We start from the raw sequence: 26196 nt of genomic DNA, 5'->3' as shown, positions 1-26196 counted from the left end.
AATTGGACTAATGCAGTCGGGGAGGGGTATAGGCACCAGGAACGAATTTGGTTAGAAGTCGACAGTGTGCACTGGGAATCAAAGCTTACTCGGAATGGGTGGGACTAAATGACTCGACCTGTGAGGGAGGGGACAGCAGTACCCATCGTTCATGGGTTTTTTTCAAGGGAAACAACTGGTCCCTGAAATGTCTGGTACACTGGCCTGCACGTCTATGTACTCCTTGGCCATTTTACAACATCGACCCTCTCTGGCACAGCCACTGCTGAACAAATCTCTGGCAACTCACCTTTGCACACAGACGAACCCAGGCATTAGCAATTTGCGTCCAAAAGTGCCAAAGGAGTAGGCAGGGTACCTTAGCATATGTGCACATTATTCCCCTGCTTGTAACATATATGGTAAGCTCTCAGTGCAGAGCTCAATCCATGAAGCCTCTGTACAGCCATGAATAAGCGAAGGGCTTATGCCCAAAACGTCGATTCTCTTGCTCTTTGGATGCTGCCTGACCTGCTGCGCTTTTCCAGCAACACATTTTCAGCTCTGACCTCCAGCATCTGCAGTCCTCACTTTCTCCTGTCTGGACAGAGAGACTCAAAAGCTGATGTGTGCAAGTTAAAGTCAACATTTGTGCACAAAGTCTGAAATAACAAGGTAGCCTTTTACACCAAAGCACCTTCAATATGTTTTTTTCATTATCTCCATCCCACTGAGTCTAAGTGCACTCCCTCCGCTTCTGTTTCCAATAGAAGCTTTCTTTAATGTAGGTGTGAAAGGGTGACACCAAGGCGGTCGTATCTGGACAGGCCAAACCTGCTGAGGGTCTTCTCGCTAGAGGTAGGTTGACCCTCCTCAGAGTGAACTTTAAGGGGGCAGGCAGTGTGGAGGTGGAGGACCAGGACCCCACTCTCCTGTGTCCTGAGTGGAAAATGCAGAGAGATCTGGTGGTTCCTCCTCTGGCCTCTGAGACCGTTCTGTCTCCTCGTGAGAACAGGGCAGGCAGACTAGGGACAACCTGCCCTGCGCCCTTGTCACCAGGCCCAGAGTCCCGGGAACCAATGGGTGAGGCAATGGAGAGTAAGTGTGTGTGCATTACCAGGAGCCCCTGACAGCGTCGGACTTGGGTCTCCATGGCAACCTGTCAATGGAGGTAGCCACACCATCAGTCAACTCTTGGCACCGCTGCAGCTTCTGGGCGATGACGGCCACTGTGTTCCACAAACTCATCAGGCCCGATACAGTTACAAAGTTCCTGATCACTCAAACCACAGGGCATTTCCCTGCCTGATCTGAGTAGCTGCCTAGTCTCCTACAACCCTTTAAATGCTAGCAACCTGCATAGCTGCTGCTGTGAGAGATACAGATCACCATTGCTTACCAGACTGTAGCCCCTCACTCTCCATAATAATGGTCCCCCACCCAGGTATCTGGTTGGACGTTGCAGGAGGCAGTCTTGCCAGTGTTTCCTCTGAGTTGTTGGTATCCTTATCCTCAAAGGTTAAGAATGGGACATCTGGAGGTGCTGGGCATTTCTCTGCAGGGCTCAAGGTTAGGATTGAGGCATGCTTGAGGCTTTTATAGTTGGGTGGCATGGTGGCTCAATGGTTAGCATGCTGCCTCACAGCGCCAGGGACTCAAGTGTGATTCCAGCCTTGGGTGTCTGTCTGTGTGAAGTTTGCACATTCTTCACGTGTCTACGTGGGTTTCTGCCTGGTGCTCTAGTTTCCTCCCACAGGTTAGGTGGGTTGGCCATGCTAAATTGCTCCTGTATCTAGAGATATGCAGACTAGGTGGGTTAGCTATGGGGGAATGCAGAGGAAGGGGTTGGATCTGGATAGGACGCTCTATGAGGTTTGGTGAAGTACTGATGGGCCAAAAGATCTCTTTCTGCACTTTAGAGATTCTCTGATTCTATGAACCTTCAAGACAAAGAGGGAGTGTCACAGCAAGTGGTTTGCAATGTTTGAGAGTGATAGGGAGGTTAAAGGCAGATTGCCAATGGCAGGCAAATGGCACTTACTCATCTGGTGGGTCATGGATGTCTTAAGATCACTGCAGGATCAGTCCTGGTCCTCTGCTCAAACAGAGTGAGGACCATCTCCATCACTGTGATGGGCTGTTGTCTTCTGCAAAAGGCAGTGAACGAGTGAAATTATAATGGGTAGTGTGTCTGCTCATTCTGGCACCTGTGGGGAATGGTTGAGAGCTGCTCTGAGAGACTGAGGAGGGAGAATGTTGGGCATGCAGGGTTTAATTGCATGGAAGGCTGAGGTGTGAGAGTAAATGTTGGGAGATGTTGCAAGAGACTTGGTGAGAGGAAGTGCAGTAGCAGAGATGGAGTCGAGATGGGAAATATATCTGGGGGGGAGGGGGTTTACTCTTTAGTGGGCGGCACGGTGGCACAGTGGTTAGCACTGCTGCCTCACAGCGCCTGAGACCTGGGTTCAATTCCCGACTCAGGCGACTGACTGTGTGGAGTTTGCACGTTCTCCCCGTGTCTGCGTGGGTTTCCTCCGGGTGCTCCGGTTTCCTCCCACAGTCCAAAAATGTGTGGGTCAGGTGAATTGGCCATGCTAAATTGCCCGTAGTGTTAGGTAAGGGGTAAATGTAGGGGTATGGGTGGGTTGCGCTTCGGCGGGTCGGTGTGGGCTTGTTGGGCCGAAGGGCCTATTTCCACACTGTAAGTAATCTAATCTAAAAAAAATGTAAAAACCAATTTCTGCAGAGTTAACTCCTATTAAAAAGAACATGATAAGGGCTGGGTGATCTGTGATACTGATTTTGTTCCAAAATTGGTCAGAATCCCCTGATAACTTGCCAAGATTTTATCTGTCGATCTGGAAGGGAGGGATGGACTTGGTTTAACATCTCACTTGAAAGCTACCACTTTTGACAGTGCTGCACACCCTCAGGGCTGCAACTGAATCCACAAACTTCTATAATCTGTTACTTTCATAACAAACTAATACTTTATTGTCAAGTACCTCATTGCACAAGAAGGGTATTACAGCTCTGTCCAATTGACCTGATGTTTTTTCAGTTCCCAGAGATGATATAAGATGCACTTCAGTGTGACCACCAAGGTGTGGTTGGGTCATTCTTCAAACATCAATCCACAGTACCTCATGCTAACTGGTCTCCTCTTCATCTTAGTTGTGCTGAAGAAGGATCTGTTGGGCATTAACACAGAGAGCTCAGCGGCATCTGTGGAGAGAGAGAAACAAAATTAACATTTTGAAACTCCCTGACTTCTGGTTGACATTCGGATGGATTTCAATCTTTGCCTCCACTTAAGGAATCAGTCTGAGTCGAAATTATATTTTCTTGGCAAAGTTGACATCCACGGATCAATCTGTCCTACTGAACTTCATGTAATGTACTGAGTGATATCAATCCCGAGGGAACTATTTTATGGATTCGCGGATGTTGGTTTGGATTGGCCATTTCCTTACTTCAATTATTTTCAGCAGTATAAATCAATAATTTTGAAGAAATATTTGTTCCAGTTGACAAAGAAGGTACTGAACAGCTTTCCTACGCCAGGCCTGAAGATGGAGGGTTTAAGAAGCATCACAACTGGTTTCAATACAAGGCTGGAGTCTCTTCTTAAATGGAACATGAACCTGAGGCATAAATTGTGCAAGGTCTGTTTGGTTTCAGAGGGCAGAACACAGACACAGGCCTTTCCAGTTGCAAAAGGTTTGAGCACAGCTGGGAAACGCATCATCAATGGAATGATACCACACGCGGTCCACTCAGTCATGGGGCAAGAATGTCCAGTATTCATGTTGAGCATTTAAACCAGTTAATACCAGTTCATCATTATTTCTCTTTCCTTTGAATGACAAGTTTACCTTCCCTCTAAAATAAGAACAGGCACCTTTTACCAGTGCAGTTCATAGCTTTTCTCCTGAAGGTTTAATTCTTATGCCTGTCCTCTGTAATCCTGGGATATACAGCTGTAATCTTGGAGGTATAACTGCAATCCCAGGATCTGGCAGAAATCCCCAAGAATGCAGCATTCCCAGCTGCAATCCCTGGATATAAACATGCTGGAGCAGCATTTGCAGGACACAGCTACAATCCTCGGAAAACAGCATTCCTGGCTTAGAGCAGCATTCTTGGGGAGCAGCTTTTCCAAAATAGAGCTGTAATCCGGGAAGCAGCATCCCAATGATATAGTTGTAAACCCATGGAAGCAGCCTTCCTGTGATATAGCTGTAATCCTGGGGTAGCAGCACTGCTAGGGCATAACAGCATTCTGGGGATATAGCAATATTCTCAGGGCATAGCAGAATTCCTGGGATTTAGCAGCCTTCCCGGGATATAGTAGCATTCCTGGGAGAAAGAAGTATTCCCGGCGTGTAGTCATTTCCCTGGGGTTGGGCAGCATTCCTAGGATTTAACAGGATCCTCTGGATACAGCAGCATTCCCAGGTATAAGCAGCATTCCTAAGATATAGTAGCACTCCTGGTATCCAATAGCATCCCAGGGGTATCTTAGCATTCCCAGGATATAACAATATTCCCAGGGGTATGGTTGCATTCCGGGTTATAGCAATACTCCCAGTGGATATGGTTGCATGCGTGGGATATGGCAATACTCCTGGGGGTCTGGTTGCATTCCTGGGATATGGCAATACTCCCATGGTATGGTTGCATTCCCGGGATATAGCAATACCCCCGGGGGTATGGTTGCATTTCTGGGATATAACAATACTCCCGGGGGTATGGTTGCATTCCTGAGATATAGCAATACTCCCGAGGGTATGGTTGCATTCCCGGGATATGGCAATATTCCCGGGGGTATGGTTGCATTCCTGAGATATAGCAATACTCCCGAGGGTATGGTTGCATTCCCGGGATATGGCAATATTCCCGGGGGTATGGTTGCATTCCTGAGATATAGCAATACTCCCGAGGGTATGGTTGCATTCCCGGGATATGGCAATACTCCCAGGGGTATGGTTGCATTCCCGGGATATAGCAATACTCCCGGGGGTATGGTTGCATTCCTGACATATAACAATACTCCCGGGGGTATGGTTGCATTCCCGGGATGTGGCAGTACTCCTGGGGTGTAGGAACATTCCCGGTATAAAGCAGCAATCCCGGAGTGCTGGCTCCCCCCGCCCCGCTGCACGCGCTCTCTGTCCCAGACTGTATCCAAGCGGTTGCCCGGGTGACGGGGGGTTTGTTTATTTCCGGGCTGCTGCCTCACTCCCTGAGTGACTGGGTGGGTGACTGACTGAGTGAGTGGCCAGCTCTCCTCCCTCCCTCCCTCTCCCCAAAACCATGAGCTCCCCGGGTAGCCCCAGCCCTGGGCTGCCCACCCAGGAGCCCCTCAGCCCGGAGCAGCAGCAGCAGCCCTGGGAGTCCCTGGACTCCCCTGAACCGATGCAGCCCAGCCCTGCGCCCAGCGTCTCGGTGATGCCCTCCCTGGTGGACGTGGGGCTTCAGGAGTGGCCGAACGGCTGGAGGTACGAGGGGCAGTTCGAGGGAAGCCTGAAGCACGGACACGGGATCTTCCAGTGGGCCAGCGGCGAGGTAGGTCAGCGGCAGGAAAGGTCAGAGTCCATCCCCGGACCCCAGCAACTTTGTCTCCGTGCATTCCCCGCTTGGGAGCCATCAAGCCGAGAGTTTTCTGCCTCTTAACAATTGCCCTCCCATCCCCAGGAAGTGAGGGAACCAAACAGCTCCACTCCTCCCAATCTCTGGGCCACTTCATCCAGGACTCTGCAGCTGCAGGTACCCTGACCCACCCTGGAATCATCGTTTTGTTTTCTTGTTTTACGGCTCTTGAAAGAGGGACGCTGCAGAAATGTGCGTGTCCCCCTTGAACCGTGGAGGAGGAGGGGCAGATAAACCTCGAAGGGCACGGTTTTGTTAAATCGATAGGAAATGGAATGAGGCGAGCTATTTAATAAGAACCTGATGGAAAGAAGCCTGACAACGTATGTGTCATGTGAAAATGCTCAAAAGCGGGGCAGCCATGTGTCCATTAATCACACTTTGAACCACAGAATTCTTACAGCTTTTACAACATGGAAATTTGCCCACTGCTGGTCATCTCATATCCATCTACTCCCCCCCCCCCCCCCCATTTGCCAATACTTGGTTGGTAATCTTGTATGCTATGGTGTCTCAAATGTGCCTGTCAGTGTCCTTAAATCTTGTCCATGACCCTCGGAATTCTGCACCTCAATCAGATCATCCCTCAGTCTTCTCTAGTCTGAGTAAAACAAACCCCAGCCTATCCAGCCTCTCTTCATAGCTGAATCACTCCAGTCCAGGCAGCATCCTGGTGAATCTCTTGCACACCCTCTCTCGTGCAATCACATCCTTCCTGTCGTGTGGCGACCAGAACCAGCTGAACTAATGTCATATGGGGTCAGGCAGTGTATTTCTGGAAACCTTGGAACCAACTGCTTTTCTGAAATCAGATAATTTTGGCTTTCAAATACAGCTACTTCTGATTTCAAATTAAGTTTATCACTTCCTGCTGGTTTGGTGGCTTGGTGGTTAGCCCTACTGCCTCACAGTGCAGGTGACTCAGGTTCAATTCCATCCTCAGGTGATGGTATGTATGGAGTTTACACATTCTGATTCCACACGGTTGGATTTTAAGATTCAGTGTGGCCTGCTTCCCCACTGTAAGGATTCTATACTTTTCCTAAATCCCGGAGCAATGTAGTCATATCTCATTTTTTTGTACTTTTACTTTTTTAAAAAATATATTTTTATTGAAAAAGAGAGCATTTCTTGGATACTAAAACAAAAACTAAGCTAAACAATTCAAAACAATACAAAGAAACCCACTAATTACATAAATAAATAATAACTAATAGCTAACAATTAACTAATAAATCATGATTAGGAGATGCCGGTGTTGGACTGGGGTGTACAAAGTTAAAAATCGCACAACACCAGGTTATAGTCCAACAGATTTAATTGGAAGCACACTAGCTTTCGGAGCGATGCTCTTTCATCAGGTGATTATCACCTGATGAAGGAGCGTTGCTCCGAAAGCTAGTGTGCTTCCAATTAAACCTGTTGGACTATAACCTGGTGTTGTGTGATTTTTAACCTAATAAATCATGACAGTTATAATAAGGATACAGCACAGCGAATCAAGGTAATCGCTCTCGAGCATCGAGTGCATAAATTTATACATATTCATATGTTTGTAGTTCCTCCTCTCTGGATACCAGATTCATTAAACAGAATTGTCATGGCTATGTAAAAGTCCTTATTACTATGGCAGACACATCTGTACCCAAATCGTCTAAAAAGGGCTGTCACATCTTATAAATATTCTCAGTTTTGTGGCACACCATACTTGTAAGAAAGTCCAACGGGATATGTTCATGTCTAACTTAAACCCAACAGCCCTGGTGGGTTTGCAGACACCCAACCCAACAAAATGTTCTTTCTCGCACAAAAAGTGAGGATACTGAAAAGCCTTTTTTTTGTGCGTGTCTAATGGAAGTGGACTATCAAGGTCAACAAGAAGGGATACCGGGTCCATCTCCACCTCTGTCCCCAAGACCCTCTCTATTTCACCTACCACAGTGCTCCAGTATGCCCACAGTCTGTGGCAAGACCAGAGACAATGACTGAGTGACCCATACTCACTTTGCATTTAGGACACATTGCAAATATTCCCACTTTAAATTTTGATAGTTGGTCTAGAGCCAAGTGGACCCTATGGAGAATTTTCAATTTTGAGAGTGCAGTGTGGAAAAACACAGCAGGTCAGGCAGCATCCGAGGAGCAGGCAAATCAACATTTCAGGCATAAGCCCTTCATCAGGAATCACTTTCTCCTAGAGGATGTTCAATTGCAAGGCCTGGGTCCTGTTGCAAATGAAGATCCTTCTTGCATTTTCCCAGATATCCTCCCATACTGCAGAAGAGATCTCAATGCCCAGCTCCCTCTCCCATACCTTACAGAGCCGTTTGGTATTGTCCGAGGGACCCTCTCCCAATAGATGATAGACATTACTGAGAGAAAGTGTGTTCTCGGCACCCTCTTCTCTGTGTCAGATCTATAAACATCAGCTAGAAGTGTGGTCTCTTTTCGTGTGAAATTTGTAATTTGAAAAAAAATGGAAGAGGTTCCTACTGGGCTACTTGTATTTCCAAGCCAACTGGTCGAAAGACATCAGTATATCCTCCTCGAATAAGTCACCCAGGGAAGATACACCCTAGCTGCTCATAGTTTAAACCCTGAGTCTATCATCCCCAGCTGAAAACCCGGCATACCAACTATGGGTGTGAAAAATAATGTTTTGGCAATTTGCCCTCATTCTGATGCATTGCCCTCTACGCCTTGACAGTATTAATAACTATGACAATATTACTTAACTGTCTTCATTTTGTCCAAGAACAGCAAGCTAGTAAGGGGGCATCTTGCCTCAGATGCTTCAATGTCCAACTAAAATGAGTGAGGGTCCTCCCCCAGGCCCAATCATTCATGTAAGGTAGCAACAAGCCTAGTTGATAGTTTTTGATCTGTGGGAGGTCCACTCCTCCCAGTCTGCGGGGTAGCTACACTTTAGTCAGATTAATAAGGGGTCACTTGTGAAACCCGATAAAGGAACTGAACCAGCCATTCAGTCTTCTAAAGGTTTGCTTAGTAAAAAGCAGAGGAACATTTGCCAAGCAGACGGGGCAGAATGTTCATTTTAATGAGGGGCTATCCGACCTAACCAAGAGATCAGAAGCGCCTCCCATCTTCGGAGGCCTTCTTTGGTTCTGTCGAATAAATGGGCAAAATTGGTTTTAAATAACCGATCAAAGACGGGAGTAATGAATATACCTAAGTAGAGAAAGCCCTCCTGCAACCATCTAAAGGGAAATCAACATTCATCCTCAGGACCAGGCATTTTCGGGAGACCACCCACAGGCATGACCTCTGATTTTGTAAAGTTGATCTTGTAACCCAAAAAGCCACCAAATGGCTTAATGCATTGTATCATTTGAGGCACTGAAACTGTTGGCTTTGATAAAAATGTCATCTGCATACAGTTATGTGACTTTGTCCCCAGTTCTGGAGCAGATATATTGGGATCCTTACGTATTGTCTCCTCCAGCAATTCAATCACCAATGTGAAAAGCAATGGTGATAAGGGACAGCCCTGTCAACTGCTCCTAAGGATATTGAACTTGCTTGACAGTGCACCATTGGTGATGATGACAGCAAGAGGGTCACTATCCAAAACTTTTACCCATCTGATGAAGGCCTCACCCAAGCCAAAGCACTGTAAAATATCAAAAAGATATGGCCACTCGACCGGTCGAATGTCTTCTCTGCATCTAAAGAGATCACTAATCCCTGTACCAATTGTTGTTGACATGCTTGGATTATATTAAGTAACCTCCTGACCTTATTTGACGATCGGCGACCTTTTATAAAACCCATCTGAGCCTCCTTAATGACGGAGGGCAGCACAGTTTCTAGTCTTAGTGCGAGAGTCTTAGAGAGGATTTTGAAATCGACATTCAGGAGTGAGATGGGCCTATAGGAAACACAGTCCTCTGGGGCCTTCCCTTTTTTAAGGATAAGAGATATGTTTGCTTCTCTTAAAGATGGTGGGAGGAGGCCATGACTATGTGAATCGTTAAACATACTGAGCATCAGTCCTGACAGTACATTTATAAATTCCCTATAAAACTCACTGGGAAGTCCATCAGGACCAGGTGCCTTTCCACAATGAAGCAGCATCACAGTCTCCTGCACTGTGTCTTGCACTGACAACGGGACATTAAGGAGACACTCTTGCTCAGGGTTCACTCCCAGGAGGTCCAAATTCTTAAAAAAAAACTCCATCCTAACCCACCCAACCTCTCAACTTTCAGACTGGTATAGTTTGGAGTAAAATGTCTGCGTTAATCCTTTTAGATTCAAGGGTTAAACTTCTAGTATCTTCCCTGATCGAGGTAATGGCTTGGCGAGCACTCCTTTTCCTGGTGAGGTACGCTAAGTACTTGCCCGGCTTGTCACCATACTCAAGCAGCCTTTGGTTTGCAAATGTAGGCTCCCTCTTAGCTGTCTGTGTGAGCATGGAGTTCAGTGTGGATTGAAGCGCTGTGAACCTCTGCAGTTTAATCAGCGAGGGCCTGTCAAAGTATGCCTTTCAGAGGTGTCTCAAGCAAGCACTGCTGCTCACCCTTCTGCCATTTCTTACTGGAAATAACTAACCCTGTAACATAGACTTTTTAGCAGTTTCCCAGAGAATGGATGGATTACTGGCTGAGTCTTAAACTGCCCTGAACTCAGTAGAAAAGAATTCAGTAAAGTTGTTATCCTTAAGGATGAAGGGATCCAGTCGCCAGTGCCTCGATCCTACCACAGTATCGTTACACTTGACCATTAAATACACTGGAGCGTGATCAGAAATAATGATTTTGCCAATTGTACATGACACCACTGAGCTCAATGCACTGGGGAGTCAAAAAGAGATCAGTCCTGATATGGTATTTGTGCGGATTCGAGAAAAACGTAAAATCCCTGCCAATGTGATGAAGGTGCCTCCAAACATCTACCAATCCTAGTTCAACACACAAATCCCTTAACTGCTTAGATTGTGAAGAAGATATGGGGGGGGGGGGCGGCTTTTGGCAATCTGTCCACCGTAGGGTCTATTAGACAATTAATCCCCCCCCCCACCATCACCACCACCACGATAGTATGCTGAAATGCAAGGTTAACCAGTCTACCACATGCATTAATCAAGAACTTGAGTGGTTGGGCCGGAGGACAATAAACATTTATCTTCCCCATTTATCAAAGCTTTAAGGATTACAAATCTCCCATGTGCATCTTCAATGCACTGTAGCAACTGAAATGGAAGATTCCTAACAAGTATGGCCTCTCCCCTACTCCTAGTATTGAAAGGTGAGAAATAAACCTAGTCATACCCATTCAGTTGCAGTTTCAGATGCTCTACATCATAAAGGTGTGTTTCCTGCATGGCCAGTTTACCTGACATGCACGTCTTTGGATTGTGGGAGGAAACCAGAGCACACCCACACAGACACAGGGAGAGAGCGTACAAACCCCACAGAGACAGTCACCCAAGGCTGGAATTGAACCCGGGTTCTGGCACTGGGAGGCAGCAGTGCTAACCACTGAGCCACCAGACTGCCTCTCCATTGTGCCACCCCTTTTTATTCTAAACTTGTCTGTATATCACTTCCTTCTGTATTTTCGCTCCATATCTATCTTCCTGTCACGTTGACCAACTGCACCAGAAAACCTTCCCACAAGGATGTTGGTCTTGTTCCAATTTAGGCACAACCCATCAGACTTGTACAGGTCTCACCTTCGCCAGAGACAAATCCAGTGATCCAGGAATCTTTGTGCTTTATTATTACAGTATTATGTTGGGAGCTTCTACAAGGATCACCGTCATGGACATGGGATCTACGTCTGGCCAGACGGGAATAAATTCACAGGAATGTTTTACCTGGATCGAAAAGATGGATATGGGACCTTAGAAATGAAGGATGGTGCTATATTCCAGGTACTTCCATATATTCAGAGAAAAAGGAAGCTTGAAATATTTTACTTCGAATCCCTGCATTGTGGGAGCAGGCCATTCAGCTGCTTGAGTCCACACAACCCCTCCAAAGAACATCTCACCTAGACCCACCCCAACCCTGCATTTCCCATGGCTCAACCACTTAGCCTGCACATCCCTAGACATGCCAGGCAATTTAGCGTCGCCAATCCACCTTGTGGCTAAAGGCAGAGGGTAGGAATAGGATATTAAGATTGCATTATCAGCCATGATTGTATTGGATGGTGGCATAGGCTCAAAGGGCCTACTCCTGTACCTATTTTCTATGGTTCGAACCTGCACATCTGGGAGAAAACTCATGCTGACACCGAGAGAATGTACAAGTTCCACACAGACAGTCATACAAGAGTGGAATTGAACCTGTGTCCCTAGTGCTGTGAGGCAGCAATGCTTACCACTGAGCCACTGCGATTTGTTGCAAAGTTGGCAGTGGATTCTCAACATTCACTGGATATGGTAATTGCAAGCAAGGCCTGTATTGATTGCCATCCCTCATTACCCTTAAACATGTGGTGAAGTTGCTCCCACACTATCATTAAATAGGAAGCTCCAAGGTGACTCTTTGGCTCTATTTTGACAACGTAATGAGAAAGGACAGTAAAATGCTTCAAGAAACTGGAATTCTGAAATGAACACAAAGAATGCTGGAGAAACTCAGCATGTCTGAAGAGCCTTAATGAACTTGAACAATTAACTGTTTCTTTCTACACAGATACAGTCAGACCTGTCGAGTTTCTCCAGCATCTTTGTGTTTGATAAATGACAGACTTATGTTTCCAAGTCAGAATACGATGTGGCTAAGAGAGAAAATGCTGCCCTTGTCCTTTTAGGTGGTGGAGGTCACAGGTTTGGGAGGTATTGCAAGTAAGCCTTGGTGTGTTGCTATATTGCATTCTGCGAGTAAGACATCGTACTCTGGTGATGGACAAAGTGAATAGTTCAGATAGTTAAAAAGAAAAGGGCCAAAGTAAATGATGAAGACAGGAAAGAGTTTCCAAACTGGCAATGTTGGCAGTGGACCTTGCCCATTAGCTGAATACATTGGAACATGATGGGGGCCCTGCCACTTTTCCAATCTCTAAAGATATTGCAGGCCTACCAGCAGCATGGTGCTGGAGAAGTGAGAGAGAGAATCAAAAGTCTGTTGTATTTCTCAAACTTACGCAGAGGGGACATTAGTGTCTGAGTGTGTGTGCTACATGTTTTATTCACAGGATTTTTGATGTCTGCTTCATGCTTCTAAGCTGCTTTCAGCTCATTGTACAGTTTGCTTACTTTATTTCAGAATCCACATCCAGACTTAACCAATCAAGTAGAGAGAGCACCAATAGTAAACTGACTCACAAAAGGTAACAGGTCAATTGAACCACTGAACAGCACAACTTCTACAGCAATCCCATAATATGATGTATCTGCTTCATTCTTTGCAATGTGAGCTGTTCAGATTGAAGAGAGATAAAGGGCAATAATGAATTCGGAGTCGTGATGACATAATGATATTGTCACTAAATGAGTGTTCCAGACCCACAGGCAAAGCTATAGAGATTTGAACATAACAGTTTTGAATCTGACCATGGCCAATGGTGAAATTTGAATTTGATAATGAAGAACCATTGATAATTGTGGCCATGCCATGCAAACCAATCTGGTTCATTAGTGACCATTACAGAAAAACATCTGCTGTCCTTAATTGGTCTAGCCATTGACTCTATAACATTGACTGAAACGCTTATGTGCCCTGTGTAACAGCATGACACACCTATTGGTTGTATCAAAGTTGCAACAAATCCTTAAGTTAGGAATAAATCTGGACAAACTATCTAGCTTCAACCTAGGCACCAGAAAACCCAGCCTTAATGTCCTTAATAACATCTGGGGCCCTGTGAAATAAAATTGGGAGCACTGTCACATAGTCTAGTGAAGTAGCCATGTGATATAGTCATACTTAACGGAATCGTACCAGACAGACAATGTCCCAGCCACCATCATCTCCATCCTTGGATACTTTCTTTCCCATCGACAGGACGGGCCCAGCAGAGGTGGTGTCAAAGTGATACACAGTCAGGAGGGAGTTGCCCTGGGTGTCCTGAACATTCACTCTGTAGCCCATGAAATCTCACTGCATCAGGTCAAACATGCGCAAGGAACTTTCCCGCTAGTTAGCACTGACAAACAAACCCCCTCCCTCAGCTAAGGAATCGGTACTTCTCCATGTTGAACAACACTCCTTCGAAGGTGACAACAGACACAAAACATATGCTGAGTGGGGATCTTCACTGTCCATCACCAAGAACGGCTTGGCAGCAGCACTATTGATTGAACTGGTCATAGGGCACAGCTGCTAGGCTGGGTCTGCGGCTGGACGTGAGAGAGTCAACAAGCAGGAAATATATCTTTGACTTCATCTTCACCAATCAGCTGGCTGGAAATGCATTTGTCTGTGATAGTGGAAGTGACCACTGCACAGTCCTTATGGAGGCAAAGTGCCATCTTTATTTTAAAGATACTTTCCTTAATTTTCTTTGGCACAGTCACTGTGTTGAATGAGATAGACTTTGTATAGATAAAGCAACTCAAGACTGGACATCCATGAGGCACTGTGGAGGGCCATTAATAGCAGCATTGTGTTCAACCAGAATTTACAACATCATGGCTTGGCCTATCGACTGCCCCACCCTTACTACCACACCAGAGGATCAGTCAGGGTTCATTAAAGAGAGCAGAAGGGGATGCCAGGAGCATCCTAACCCAAAAATGGAAGTGTCAACCCAATACAAGACTTCCTCTACTTTTTGTCATTTACATAAATGATTTGGATGTGAGCATAAAAGATGCGATTAGTAAGTTTGCAGATGACACCAAAATTGGAGGTGTAGTGGACAGCAAAGAGGGTTACCTCAGATTGTAACAGGATCTGGACCAGATGGGCCAATGGGCTGAGAATTGGAAATGGAGTTTAATTCAGATAAATGTGAGGTGCTGCATTTTGGGAAAGCAAATCTTAGCAGGACTTATACACTTAATGGTAAGGTCCTAGGGAGTGTTGCTGAACAAAGAGACCTTGGAGTACAGTTCATAGCTCCTTGAAAGTAGAGTCGCAGGTAGATAGGATAGTGAAGAAGGCGTTTGGTATGCTTTCCTTTATTGGTCAGAGTATTGAGTACAGGAGTTGGGAGGTCATGTTGCGGCTGTACAGGACATTAGTTAGGCCACTGTTGGAATATTGCATGCAATTCTGGTCTCCTTCCTATCGGAAAGATGTTGTGAAACTTGAAAGGGTTCAGAAAAGATTTCTAAGGATGTTGCCAGGGTTGGAGGATTTGAGCTATAGGGAGAGGCTGAACAGGCTAGGGCTGTTTTCCTTGGAGTGTCAGAGGCTAAGGGGTGACCTTACAGAGCTTTACAAAATTATGAGGGGCATGGATAGGATAAATAGACAAAGTCTTTTCCCTGGGTTCGGGGAGTCCAGAACTAGAGGGCATAGGTTTAGGGTGAGAGGGGAAAGATATAAAAGAGACCAAAGTGACAACTTTTTCACACAGAGGGTGGTACGTGAATGGAATGAGCTGCCAGAGGATGTGGTGGAGCTGGTACAATTGCAACATTTTAGAGGCATTTTGATGGGCATATGAATAGGAAGAGTTTGGAGGGATAAGGGCCAGGTGCAGGCAGGTGGGAATAGATTGGGTTGGGATATCTGGTTGGCATGGACAGGTTGGACTGAAGGGCCTGTTTCCATGCTGTGCATCTTTAAGACTCTATGACTCTACTCGTGTACCAAACAGAATAAGCAGCAAATGATTGACAGACCTAAGTGATTCTACAACCAGTAGATCAGATCTAAGCTCTCTGTTCTTGCTGCATTCAGTTAGGAATGGTAGTGGACAATTAGCAATCAGGTCACAGCTCTGTGATTATCCCTATACCCAATGATGTATTGGTGAAGTGGCAGGGTGGGGGTAGCACATTGATGTAAGGGACAAGGCTAAAATATTTGGATCCATTTTCAGCCAGTAGAGCCAAGGGGATGGTCCATCTCGTCCTCCTCCAGAGTTCCCCAGCATCACAGATGCCAATCTTAGAGTCATAGAGTCATAGAGATGTAAAGCACAGAAACATACCTTCTGTCCAACTCATCCGTGGCGACCAGATATCCCAACTAAATATTCTAGTCCCATTTGCCAGCACTAGGCCCATATCTCTCTAACTCTAAACCCTTCCTATTCATATACCTGGCCAGATGTCTTTTAAATGTTGCAACTGTACCAGCCTCCACCACTTCCTCTGGTAGCTCATTCCATACACGTACCACTCTCTGCATGAAAAGGTTGCATCCTTCGGTCTCTTTTATATCTTTTCCCTCTTACCCTAAATCTATGCCCTCTCGTTCTGGACTCCTCCACCCAATCTCTATAAAATCACCCCTCAGCCTCCAACACTCCAGGGAAAACAGCCCCAACCTGTTCAGCCTCTCCCCATAGCTCAAATCCTCCAACCCTGGCAACATCCTTGTAAATCTTTTCTGAACCGTTTCAAGTTTCACAACATCTTTCCGATAGGAAGGAGACCCGAATTGCACACAATATTCCAACAGTGGCCTAACCAATGTCCTGTACACCTGCAACATGAACTCCCAACTCCTGTACTCAATGCTCTGACCAATAAAGGAAAGCATACCAAACGCCTTCTTCACTATCCTATCTACCTTTGACTCCGCTTTCAAGGAGCTATGAACCTACACTCCTAGATCCCTTTGTTCAGCAACAGTCCCTAGGATGTTACCATTAAGTGTATAAATCTTGATAAGATTTGCTTTCCCAAAATGCAGCACCTCACACTTACCTAAATTAAACTCCATCTGCCACTCCTCAGCCCATTGGCCCATCTGATCAATATCCCGTTGTAACCTTCTTCGCTGTCCACTACACTTGCAATTTTGGTGTCATCTGCAAACTTACTAACTGTACCTCTTATACTCACATCTAAATCATTTATAGATAATGCTGAAAAGTAGTGGACCCAGCATCGATCCTTGTGGCACTCCATTGGTCACAGGCCTCCAGTCTCAAAAACAACCCATCGTCACCACCCTCTGTCTTCTACCTTTGAGCCAGTTCTGTATCCAAATACCTAGTTCTCCCTGTATTCCATGAGGTCTAGCCTTGTTAACGAGTCTTCCATGGGGAACCTTGTCAAACGCCTTACTGAAGTCCATATCGATCACGTCCACTGCTCTGCCCTCATCAATCCTCTTTGTTACTTCTTCAAAAAAACTCAATCAAGTTTGTGAGACATGATTTCCCATGCACAAAGCCATGTTGACTATCCCTAGTCAGTCCTTACCTTTCCAAGTACATGAAAATTCTGTTCCTCAGGATTCCCTCCAACAACTTTGGGGTGTCACAGTGGCTCAGTGGTTAGCACTGCTGCCTCACAGCACCAAGGACCCGGGTTCAATTCCCATCTCAGGCAGCTGTCTGTGGGAAGTTTGCACATTCTCCCCGTGTCTGTGTGGGTTTCCTTCGGGTGTTCCGGTTTCCGCCCACAGTCCAAAGATGTGCAGGTTGGGTGAATTGACCATGCTAAATTGTCCATAGGATTAGGTGCAGCGGTATATGTAAGGGAATAGGTCTGGGTGGGTTGCTGTTCAGAGGGTTGGAGTGGACTTGTTGGGCTGAAGGGCCTGTTTCCACACTGTAGGGAATCTAAAATGAACTTGCCTACCACCAACGTCAGGCTCACTGGTCTATAATTCCCTGGCTTGTCCTTATCACCTTTCTTAAACAGTGGCATCACATTAGCCAACCTCCAGTCTTCAGGCACCTCACATGTGACTATCAATGAAACAAATATCTCAGCAAGCGGCCCAGCAAACACATCCCTAGCTTCCCATAGATTTTCAGGGTACACCTGATCAGATCATGTAGATTTATCCACCTTTATGCATTTCAACACATCCAGCACTTCCTCCTCTGTAATATGGACATTTTTCAAGATATCACCATCTATTTCCTACATTCTATATCTTCCATGTCTTTCTCCACAGTAAACACTGATGCAAAATACTCGTTTAGTATCTCCTTCATCTCCTGAAACACCACACAATGGCCGCCTTGCTGATCTTTGAGGGGCCCTATTCTCTCCCCAGTTACCCTTTTGTCCTTAATATATTTGTAAAATCCCTTTGGATTCTCCTTAACCCTATTTGCCAAAAGTATCTCATGTCCCCTTTTTGCCCTCCTGATTTCCCTCTTAAGTATACTCCTACTGCCTTTATACTCTTCTAAGGATTCACTCGATCTATCCTTTCTATACCTGACATATGTTTCCTTCCTTTTCTTAACCAAACCCTCAATTTCTCTAGTCATCCTGCATTCCCTATACCTACCAGTCTTCCATTTCACCCTACCAGGAAAATACTGTCTCTGGATTCTTGTTCTATCATTTTTGAACGCTTCTCATTTTCCAGCCGTCCCTTTATCTGCGAACATCTGCCTCCAATCAACTTTTGAAAGTTCTTGCCTAATATTGTCCAAATTAGCCTTCCTCCATTTTAGAACTTCAATTTTTAGATCTGGTCTATTCTTTTCCATCACCATCTTAAAACTAATAGAATTATGGGCGCTGGCCCCAAAGTGCTCCCCCACTGACACCTCAGTCACCTGCCCTGCCTTATTTCCCAAGAATAGGTCAAAGTTTGCACCTCCTCTACTAGGTACATCTACATACTGAATCAGAAAATTTTCTTGAACCACTTCTCTTTATTTCATGTGATATTAAGAAATGGGGGAAGACACTGGATGCAGCAAAGTTGATGGCCCCTGACAGCATTCTGACTATAGTACTGAAGACCTGCGCTCCAGAACTAGCTGCACACTGAGACAAGTTGTTCCCATACAGTTAAAGTACTGGTACCTAGCAAACTCATGACCATGTCCATCTAGAAAGACAAGGACAGCAGAGACAGCAGGAACACCACCACCTGCAGGTTCCCCTCCAGGCCACATCCTGACTTAGAAATATATCTCCATTCATTCTGTGTCCTGGGTCCTAACAACATTGTTGGTCTACCAATGGTACATGGACTTCAGCAGTTCAAGAAGGCAGCTCATCACCACCTCCCACTGGCCATTAAGGTTGGGCAATAAATGCTGTCCCAGCCAGCAACATCCGTATCCCGTGGGCGAATAAAAAAGAATCTATCTGACAATGTGAAAATTTGCAAAGGAATATCCTCTCCCCAAAAAGCAGCAAAGACTCAATCCGAATAACTACTGCCCTATCAGTCTACTCCTCATCATCAGCAAAGTGATGGAAGGTGTCGAGAAAGTCGCTATCAGTCAACATTTGTTCAGTCACACAGCTCCTGACATCATTGCAACTTTGGTCCAAACATCGACAAAAGAGCTGGACTCAGGGGTTCTGATGAGAGAGACTGCCTGAATATTAGCTCAGCATTTGACTGACTATGGTGATATTCAATGGTATTAGTGTTACTGAAAACCCTACAGTCAACATCCGTTTATTGACCAGAAATTGAACTGGAACAGTCATTTAAATACTGTGCCTAACTAGAAGATCAGAGGCTTGAAATTCTGCGGTAGGTAATTAATTCACCTCCTGACACTTCAAAGCCTGTCCAGTATCTAAACAGCACAAGGCAAGAGAGTGCTGGAATACTCTCCACTTGTCTGGATGAATGCAACTCTTGCAACACTCAAGAAGCTCAACATCATCCAGGACAATCAGTCTAATTAATTGGTACTCTATCTACCACTTTCACATTCACTGCCTTCACCATTAACTCAGAGTGCATCTACAAAATGTATTGTAGCAACTCACTGTGGCTCCTTTGACAGCTCCTTTCAAATGTGTGACCTCTACCATCTAGAAGGACAAGGGCAGCAGATACGTGGGAACAACATAATTTTCAAGTTCCCCTCTAAACCACATGCCACCCTATCTTATAGAGTCATATCATCATACAGCGTGGAAACAGACGCTTTTGTCCAAATAGTCCACATCGATAATGTGCCCAAACTAGGCTAGTGCCACCTGCCTATATTTGGCTCACATCTCTCCAAATATTTTCTATTTCTGTACTTAACAAAATGTCTTTTATATTTAACTGGACCCGCATGCACCACTTCCTCAGAAAGTCGATTCCACACACTAACCACTCTCTTTGTAAAAGAGTTGCCCCTCGTGTCTTTTTTAAGTCTTTCTCCTTTCACCTTAAAAATATGCCCCCCAATTTTGAACACCTCCACCCTAGGAAAAAGACCTTCGCTATTCACCTTATTAATGCCCCGCATCTGATGCTCCTGTGAAAAAAGTCCCAGCCGATCCAGTCTATTTTTATAACTCAATCCCAGCAACATCCTGGTAAATGTCTTCTGAACCCTGTCCAGTTTAATATTATCCTTCTGGCAACAGGATGACCCGAACTGGACACTACTCCAGAAGAGGCCTCACCAATGTCCTGCTCGAACTCAACACGATGCCCCAACTCCTACACTCAAAAGCCTGAGCAATGAAGCAAGCATGCTAAATGACTTTTTCCCCAATCTGTCTGCCTGTGAGGCACATTTCAAAGAGGTCTCCTGAAAATATATTACTGTTTCCTTCACTGTCTCTGGGTCAAAATCCTGGAACACTCCCTTCTAGCATTGTGGGCGTACATACATTCCAAGGACTGTAGTGGTGAGAGGTGAGATATGACCACCTTCTCAAGGGTCCTTAGAGATGGGAAATGAATGCTGGCTTAACCAGTGATGCTGTTATCAATGAAACAAATACAAAGAGGAGAGATTCCGTGCATGCAAAACTAAAAGAAGCAATCAAAGAAACAACAAAGAAAAAAAGGTGTATATTTTATATAAAAATGCCATTAGATTAGATTATATTCCCTACAGTGTGGAAACAGGCCCTTCGGCCAACCAACCCACACTGACCCTCTGAAGAGTAACCCACCCAGACACATTTCCCTTCAACTAATATATCTAACACAATGGGCAATTTAGCACGGCCAATTCACCTGACCCGCACATCTTTGGACTAGAAAAGTGAATAGTCCCAGAGGACCGGCAGACAGCAAATATGATTCCTGTATGTCAATAGGGATATTGAACCATTCAGAGAACTATAGATCAGTTACTGTAATGTAGCAACAATAATGGAACTTTTACTGAATTATGTCATAGGAAAACATCTCAAAATCGCAACAACAGCTAAAAGTAATCAACACACTTCTCTCAAAAGGGAAGGTCATATGTGGCCAGCCTTGGTGAGTGAAATAACTCCACAGAAGCCTATCTTTACCCTTTATTTACACATTAATAATCCATGACTCTAGTACTGCCTCTTCAGAGTTATGTACTAGAGTGTCAGTATCTCTGACACTCAACCTTTTTATATGTCAGCCAAGGCTCCCTGGTTGGACCAGATTAACAGCCCCAATCAGGGAACTCATATTCTGTGAGGTGCAGCTGGCTGACCTCAGTACAATCACTACAGTGAGGTTTTCCATGAAGTAACAGAACAATCATGGAATATGAACTAAAAACAGGGATAGGCTACTAGGTGCTTCAAGTTTTCAGTACAATCCTATCAGATCTATTTGCGGCCTTAATTCCACTTTCCTGCCTGCCTCTTTAAATCCTTGACTTCCTTGTAGATCGAAAAGCAGCATATATGCTTAATTGATTCATTAATCTAACCTAGATCAGTGTGAGATGCTTCATTTTGGGAGGAATATAGGGAGCACATAAGGCTTCGACAATCAGCCTAACTGGGGTAGAGGAACTAATGGATCTGGGAATGAAAGTTATCAAACAATTTAAAATAGCTGTAATTTTTTTAAAAAACACTCAAGATATATGTAAAGCACTGAGGTTCATTTCAAGAAGATGAAGTTTGCAGGTGAACTAAAGGGAGTGATTCTTAAAAGTTTGATGTCCCAGGTTTGATGGTGTAGATGTGGAGTAGGCATTTCCATTCGTACAGATGTGAAAATGAACACGCACATAAGCTACGAAGCTGAAACTGTGTTACTGGAAAAGCGCAGCAGGTCAGGCAGCAGCCAAGGAGCAGGAGAATCGATGTTTCGGTCATGAGCCCTTCTTCAGGAATGAGGAAAGTGTGCCAAGCAGGGTAAGATAAAAGGTAGGGAGGAGGGACTTGGGAGAGGGGCGTTGGAAATGCGATAGGTGGAAGGAGGTCAAGGTGAGGGTGATAGGCCGGAGTGGGGTGGGGGCGGAGAGGTCAGGAAGAAGATTGCAGGTTAGGAAGGTGGTGCTGAGTTCAAGGGTTAGGACTGAGACAAGGTGGGGGGAGGGAGGGGAAATGAGGAAACTGGAGAAATCTGAGTTCATCCCTTGTGGTTGGAGGGTTCCTAAGCGGAAGATGAGGCGCTCTTCCTCCAGCCGTCGTGTTGCTATGGTCTGGCGATGGAGGAGTCCACATAAGATAAGCAATACTAAATCTAATAAGGAACTCAGGTGAAACTTCTTTCCCTGAGAGTGTTGTGAACGACAACCTTGTTGCAAATGGAGAAAGTTGGGGTCAAGAAGATAGATAGAGTTAGGAACATGTGCTGAACGCATGAGAGAAAAGCAATCAGAACACGACATACACCCCGTCCCAACAGTATCCCAATTCCATCAGTGCGTTACAAGCACCACACTTGTGCTGGTGCCCCTTTATTACATTTCCTGATATATCAAGCTCCTTATTTTTGTCTCTTTTGGTATTTGTTGACCCATCCATAATTGCACCTAAACCGAGTGACTTGCTAGACCATTTCAGAGGGCAGTTCAGAATCAACCACATTGCTGTGGCTCTGTATTCTCTAGCATCTTTTTTGTTCACGGACCTGCGGGGTCCATGCAAGGCAGGAGCTTCCAAGATGGGAAGTCAGTGTGTCTACAGTTGGATCACGCAGATGGGCATGTGCAGAGCCTTGCAGTCACTGTGCAGCTTAGGGCAAATGCAGTTCTGGGCCTTGAGTTACACATAGGCCAGAGCAGGTGAGAGTTTCAAATAGAAACAGAAAAACACTGGAGAAACTCAGCAGGCCTGGCAGCATCTGTGGACAGAGAAACCAAGTTAATGTTCTGAGTCCAGTACGATTCTTTCAGAATGTCCTTTCCTAAAGGTCGATATTGCACCAAATGGATTTTTATGTCAATCGATGTTAGTCATCAAGGTCACTCACTGGTGCTGGTGTTACATTTAAGATTTGTTCATTGAATTTAAATTCTACCAACCGCTATGATTGGATTTGAATCCAGCAATGACCACTCACCCCAAAGAATTACTCTACCCCTCTGGATTACAGTGAGTTGCCCACAATACTACTGCCTCCACCATTGTTTCATTTGCAGTGTTGTGAAGAGTAGTGATGCTTTGTGCAGACTTGCACATTCTAAATCAGAACACTGAGATCCTGTAGTGATATGGGTTGTACACTGGAAGCATGGTATAATTAGATTGACATTGATTGGGTGAGGTAGTGTGTGTATTGTATTAAACACCATCACAGGGCAAGTTGCGAGATTGAAGTCAATAAATCCACTCATTTCTGGTCTGCCACCAGCAAGACTCACCGCAAAAGTGATTGAATTGTTAAAGGCAAGCTTCTGCTCAAACCTGACCTGAGCAACCAGAGAATACCATGAAATAACGCTGCGTCACTGCTGCTTACATTCAGTCATAGAGTCACACAACACGGAATCAGACCCTTCGGTCCAACCAGTCCATGCCGACCAGAATCCCAAGCTAAACTAGTCCCAGCTGCCTGTGCTTGGCCCATATCCCTCCAAACATTTCTTATTTGTGTACTTATCCAAATGACTTTTAAATGTTGTAACTGTACCTGCATCTATCACTTCCTCTGGAAGTTCATTCTACACAAACACCACACTCTATGTAAAAATGTTGCCCCTCGTAACTTTTTAAAATCTTTTTCCTCTACACCTTAAAAATATGTCCCCTAGTTTTGAAATACCCCACCCTAGGGAAAAGGTACCCCTCGTGATTCCTCCGTAAGGTCACCCTTTACCCTCCTACATGAGAGAAGTCCCAGCCTATCCAGCCTCTCCTTATAACCCTCCATTCCTTGCAACATCCTGGTAAATCTCTCCTGGACCCTCTCCAGCTTAATAATATCCTCCCGATAACAGGGTGACCAGAACTAGACACAGTACTCCAGAAGACGTGTCGCCAACGTCTTGTACAACCTCAATAAGATGCCCCAACTCTAACGCTCAAAGATCTAAGCAATGGAAGCAAGAATGCTAGACACCTTCTTAATCTTTGAAAGAAATGTTTGTTACCTTTTCTCATTGAAGAGTGAGCCCTATTAGACCGTAGAGCCGTGCTCTCATCAGAGAGACAACTGGTGGTGACCTAACCTGAGGGTCACTAAGCCTCAGGTAAGGGGAGAGGCTGAGAAGATGAGTCCTTCACAGCATCAACATACTAATGCTGTTAGTATTAATTTGCATCACAAACCAGCTATCCAGCCAACTAAGCTAACCAGCCACATCTAATCTTATTAGTATCTAAGTAAATGTGTGACTGTGAATGAGTTGTCCATCATGACACTTCGCCCATTGCCAGCCTGTGCTGAGTTACCTCATTGTTGTTGTGGTGGGTGATTTAAACTTCCCATATATTGACTGGACTCACTTTGTGATAGGGGCTTGTGTGGAGCAGAATTTATAAGTTCCATTCAGGAGGGTTTCTTGACACAGTATGTAAACAGTCCAACAAGGGAAGGGGTTATACTTGACCTGTTTTTGGGAACTGAGCCCGGCCAGGTGAGTGAAGTTTCAGTGGGGAAGCCTTTTGGGAATAGTGACCATAATACTATGAGTTTTAAGTTACTCATGGATAGGGATAACGGCAGTCCTCAGGTGCAGGTGTTCAATTTGGGGAAGGCAACCTACAATAATATCATGACAGGAACTGGAAAATGTTGATTGGAGGCTGTTGTTTGAGGGCAAATCCACATCAGATGTGGAGTCCTTCAAGCAGCAGTCGATAAGAATTCAGGAGTGGCACATTCCTGTGAGAATGAAGGATAGGTGTGGCAAGTTATGTGAACCTTGGATGACCAGGGACGTTATGACTTTGGTCAAAAAGAAAAAGGAAGCATATGTAAGGTCTAGGAGGATGGGAACTGACGAAGCCCTTGAAGTACATAAGGAAATTAGGAAAGAACTTAAATAAGGAATTAGAAGGGCTAAAAAGGGTAATAAAAAGTCATTAGCAAACAGGATTAAGGAGAATCCCAAGGCTTTTTATACATATGTAAAAAGCAAGACGGTAGGCAGGGAAGGGGTTGGCTTACTCAAGGACAAAGGAGGGAATGTATGTGTGAAGCCAGAAGAGGGAAGTGAAGTCATAAATGATATCAATGAATATTTTGTGTCGGTATTCACCACAGAGAAGGAATTGGTGGAAGATGGTTTCAGAGAAGCGAGTGTCAAGTAAGTTTCTGTTAAAAAAGAAGAAATGTTGTGTATCTTAAAAAGTATTCAGCAAAGTCTCCGGGGCCTGATGGGATCTATCCCAGAATATTGAGGGAGACAAGAACAAATTGCTGGAGCATTAACAAACATCTTTGTATCCTCTTTTGGCCACAGGTGAGGTCCCAGAGGACTGGAGAATAGCCAATGTGGTCTCATTGTTTCAGAAGGGTAGCAGGGATAATCCAGGAAATTACAGGCCTGTGAGCCTCACGTTGGTGGTAGGAACATTTAAATATTCTCAGGGACAAGATCTAGACACTCTAAGACGTAAACTGACTTATTAGCGATTATCAGCCTGGTTTTGAGCGGAGGAGGTCGTGCTTCACTAACTTGATTGAGGTTTTTGAGGAGGTGATGAAGATGATTGATGAGGGAAAAGTGGTTGGTATTATGTACATGGATTTCATCAAAGTCTTTGACAAGGTTCCTCATGGCAGGCTGGTACAAAAGGTGAAGACACATGGTATCAGAGGTGAGCTGGCAAGATGGAAACAGAACTGGCTGAGTCATAGGAGACAGAGGGTGGCGGCAGAAGAACTTCTTTAGGAATGGAGGTTTGTGAATGGTGGTGTTCCACGGAGATAATTGCTGGGCCCTCTGCTGTTCCTGGTCTACATAAATGATTTGATGGAAAACATGGCTGGTCTATTAGTAAGTTTACAGACAATACAAAGATCGGTGGTGTTGTGGATAGTGAGAGGGATTGTCAGAGGATGCTGCAGAATATAGATTAATTGGAGGCATATGCAGAAAAATGGCGGTGGAGTTTAATCCAGACAAATGTGAGGTGATGCATTTTGGAGGGTCAAACATAGCTGGAAATTCTATAGTGAATAACACCACCCTTCGGAGTATTGATATGCAGAGGAACCTGGGTGTGCAGGTCCACAGATCACTAAAGGTGGCAGTGCAGGTAAATAAGGTAGTTAAAATGGCTTATAGCATTGTAGCCTTCATGGAAGGGGCATTGAGTATAAGGATAGACAAGTTATGCTGCAGCTTTTTAGAACATTGGCCACACTTGGAATATTGTATTCAGTTCTGGTCACCACACGATCAGAAGGATGTGAATGGAGA

At 45.0% G+C, this 26196-nt stretch overlaps 1 protein-coding gene across 1 annotated transcript in view; it reads left to right on the top strand.

Moving 5' to 3' along the window:
* Positions 1–5295: 5295 nt before the first annotated feature.
* Positions 5296–26196, top strand: part of ankmy1 (ankyrin repeat and MYND domain containing 1) — a 95306-nt gene continuing 74405 nt past the window's right edge. The window contains exons 1-2 of the mRNA XM_060833954.1: positions 5296–5547; positions 11381–11527. Of these exons, the coding sequence (XP_060689937.1) occupies positions 5296–5547; positions 11381–11527 (399 nt within the window). The remainder of the gene's footprint in view (positions 5548–11380; positions 11528–26196) is intronic.

This window comes from Hemiscyllium ocellatum, chromosome 13 (genome assembly GCF_020745735.1).
Source record: "Hemiscyllium ocellatum isolate sHemOce1 chromosome 13, sHemOce1.pat.X.cur, whole genome shotgun sequence".
NCBI classification, from domain to species: Eukaryota; Metazoa; Chordata; class Chondrichthyes; order Orectolobiformes; family Hemiscylliidae; genus Hemiscyllium; species Hemiscyllium ocellatum.
This window is presented reverse-complemented; position numbering and strand designations above follow the sequence as displayed.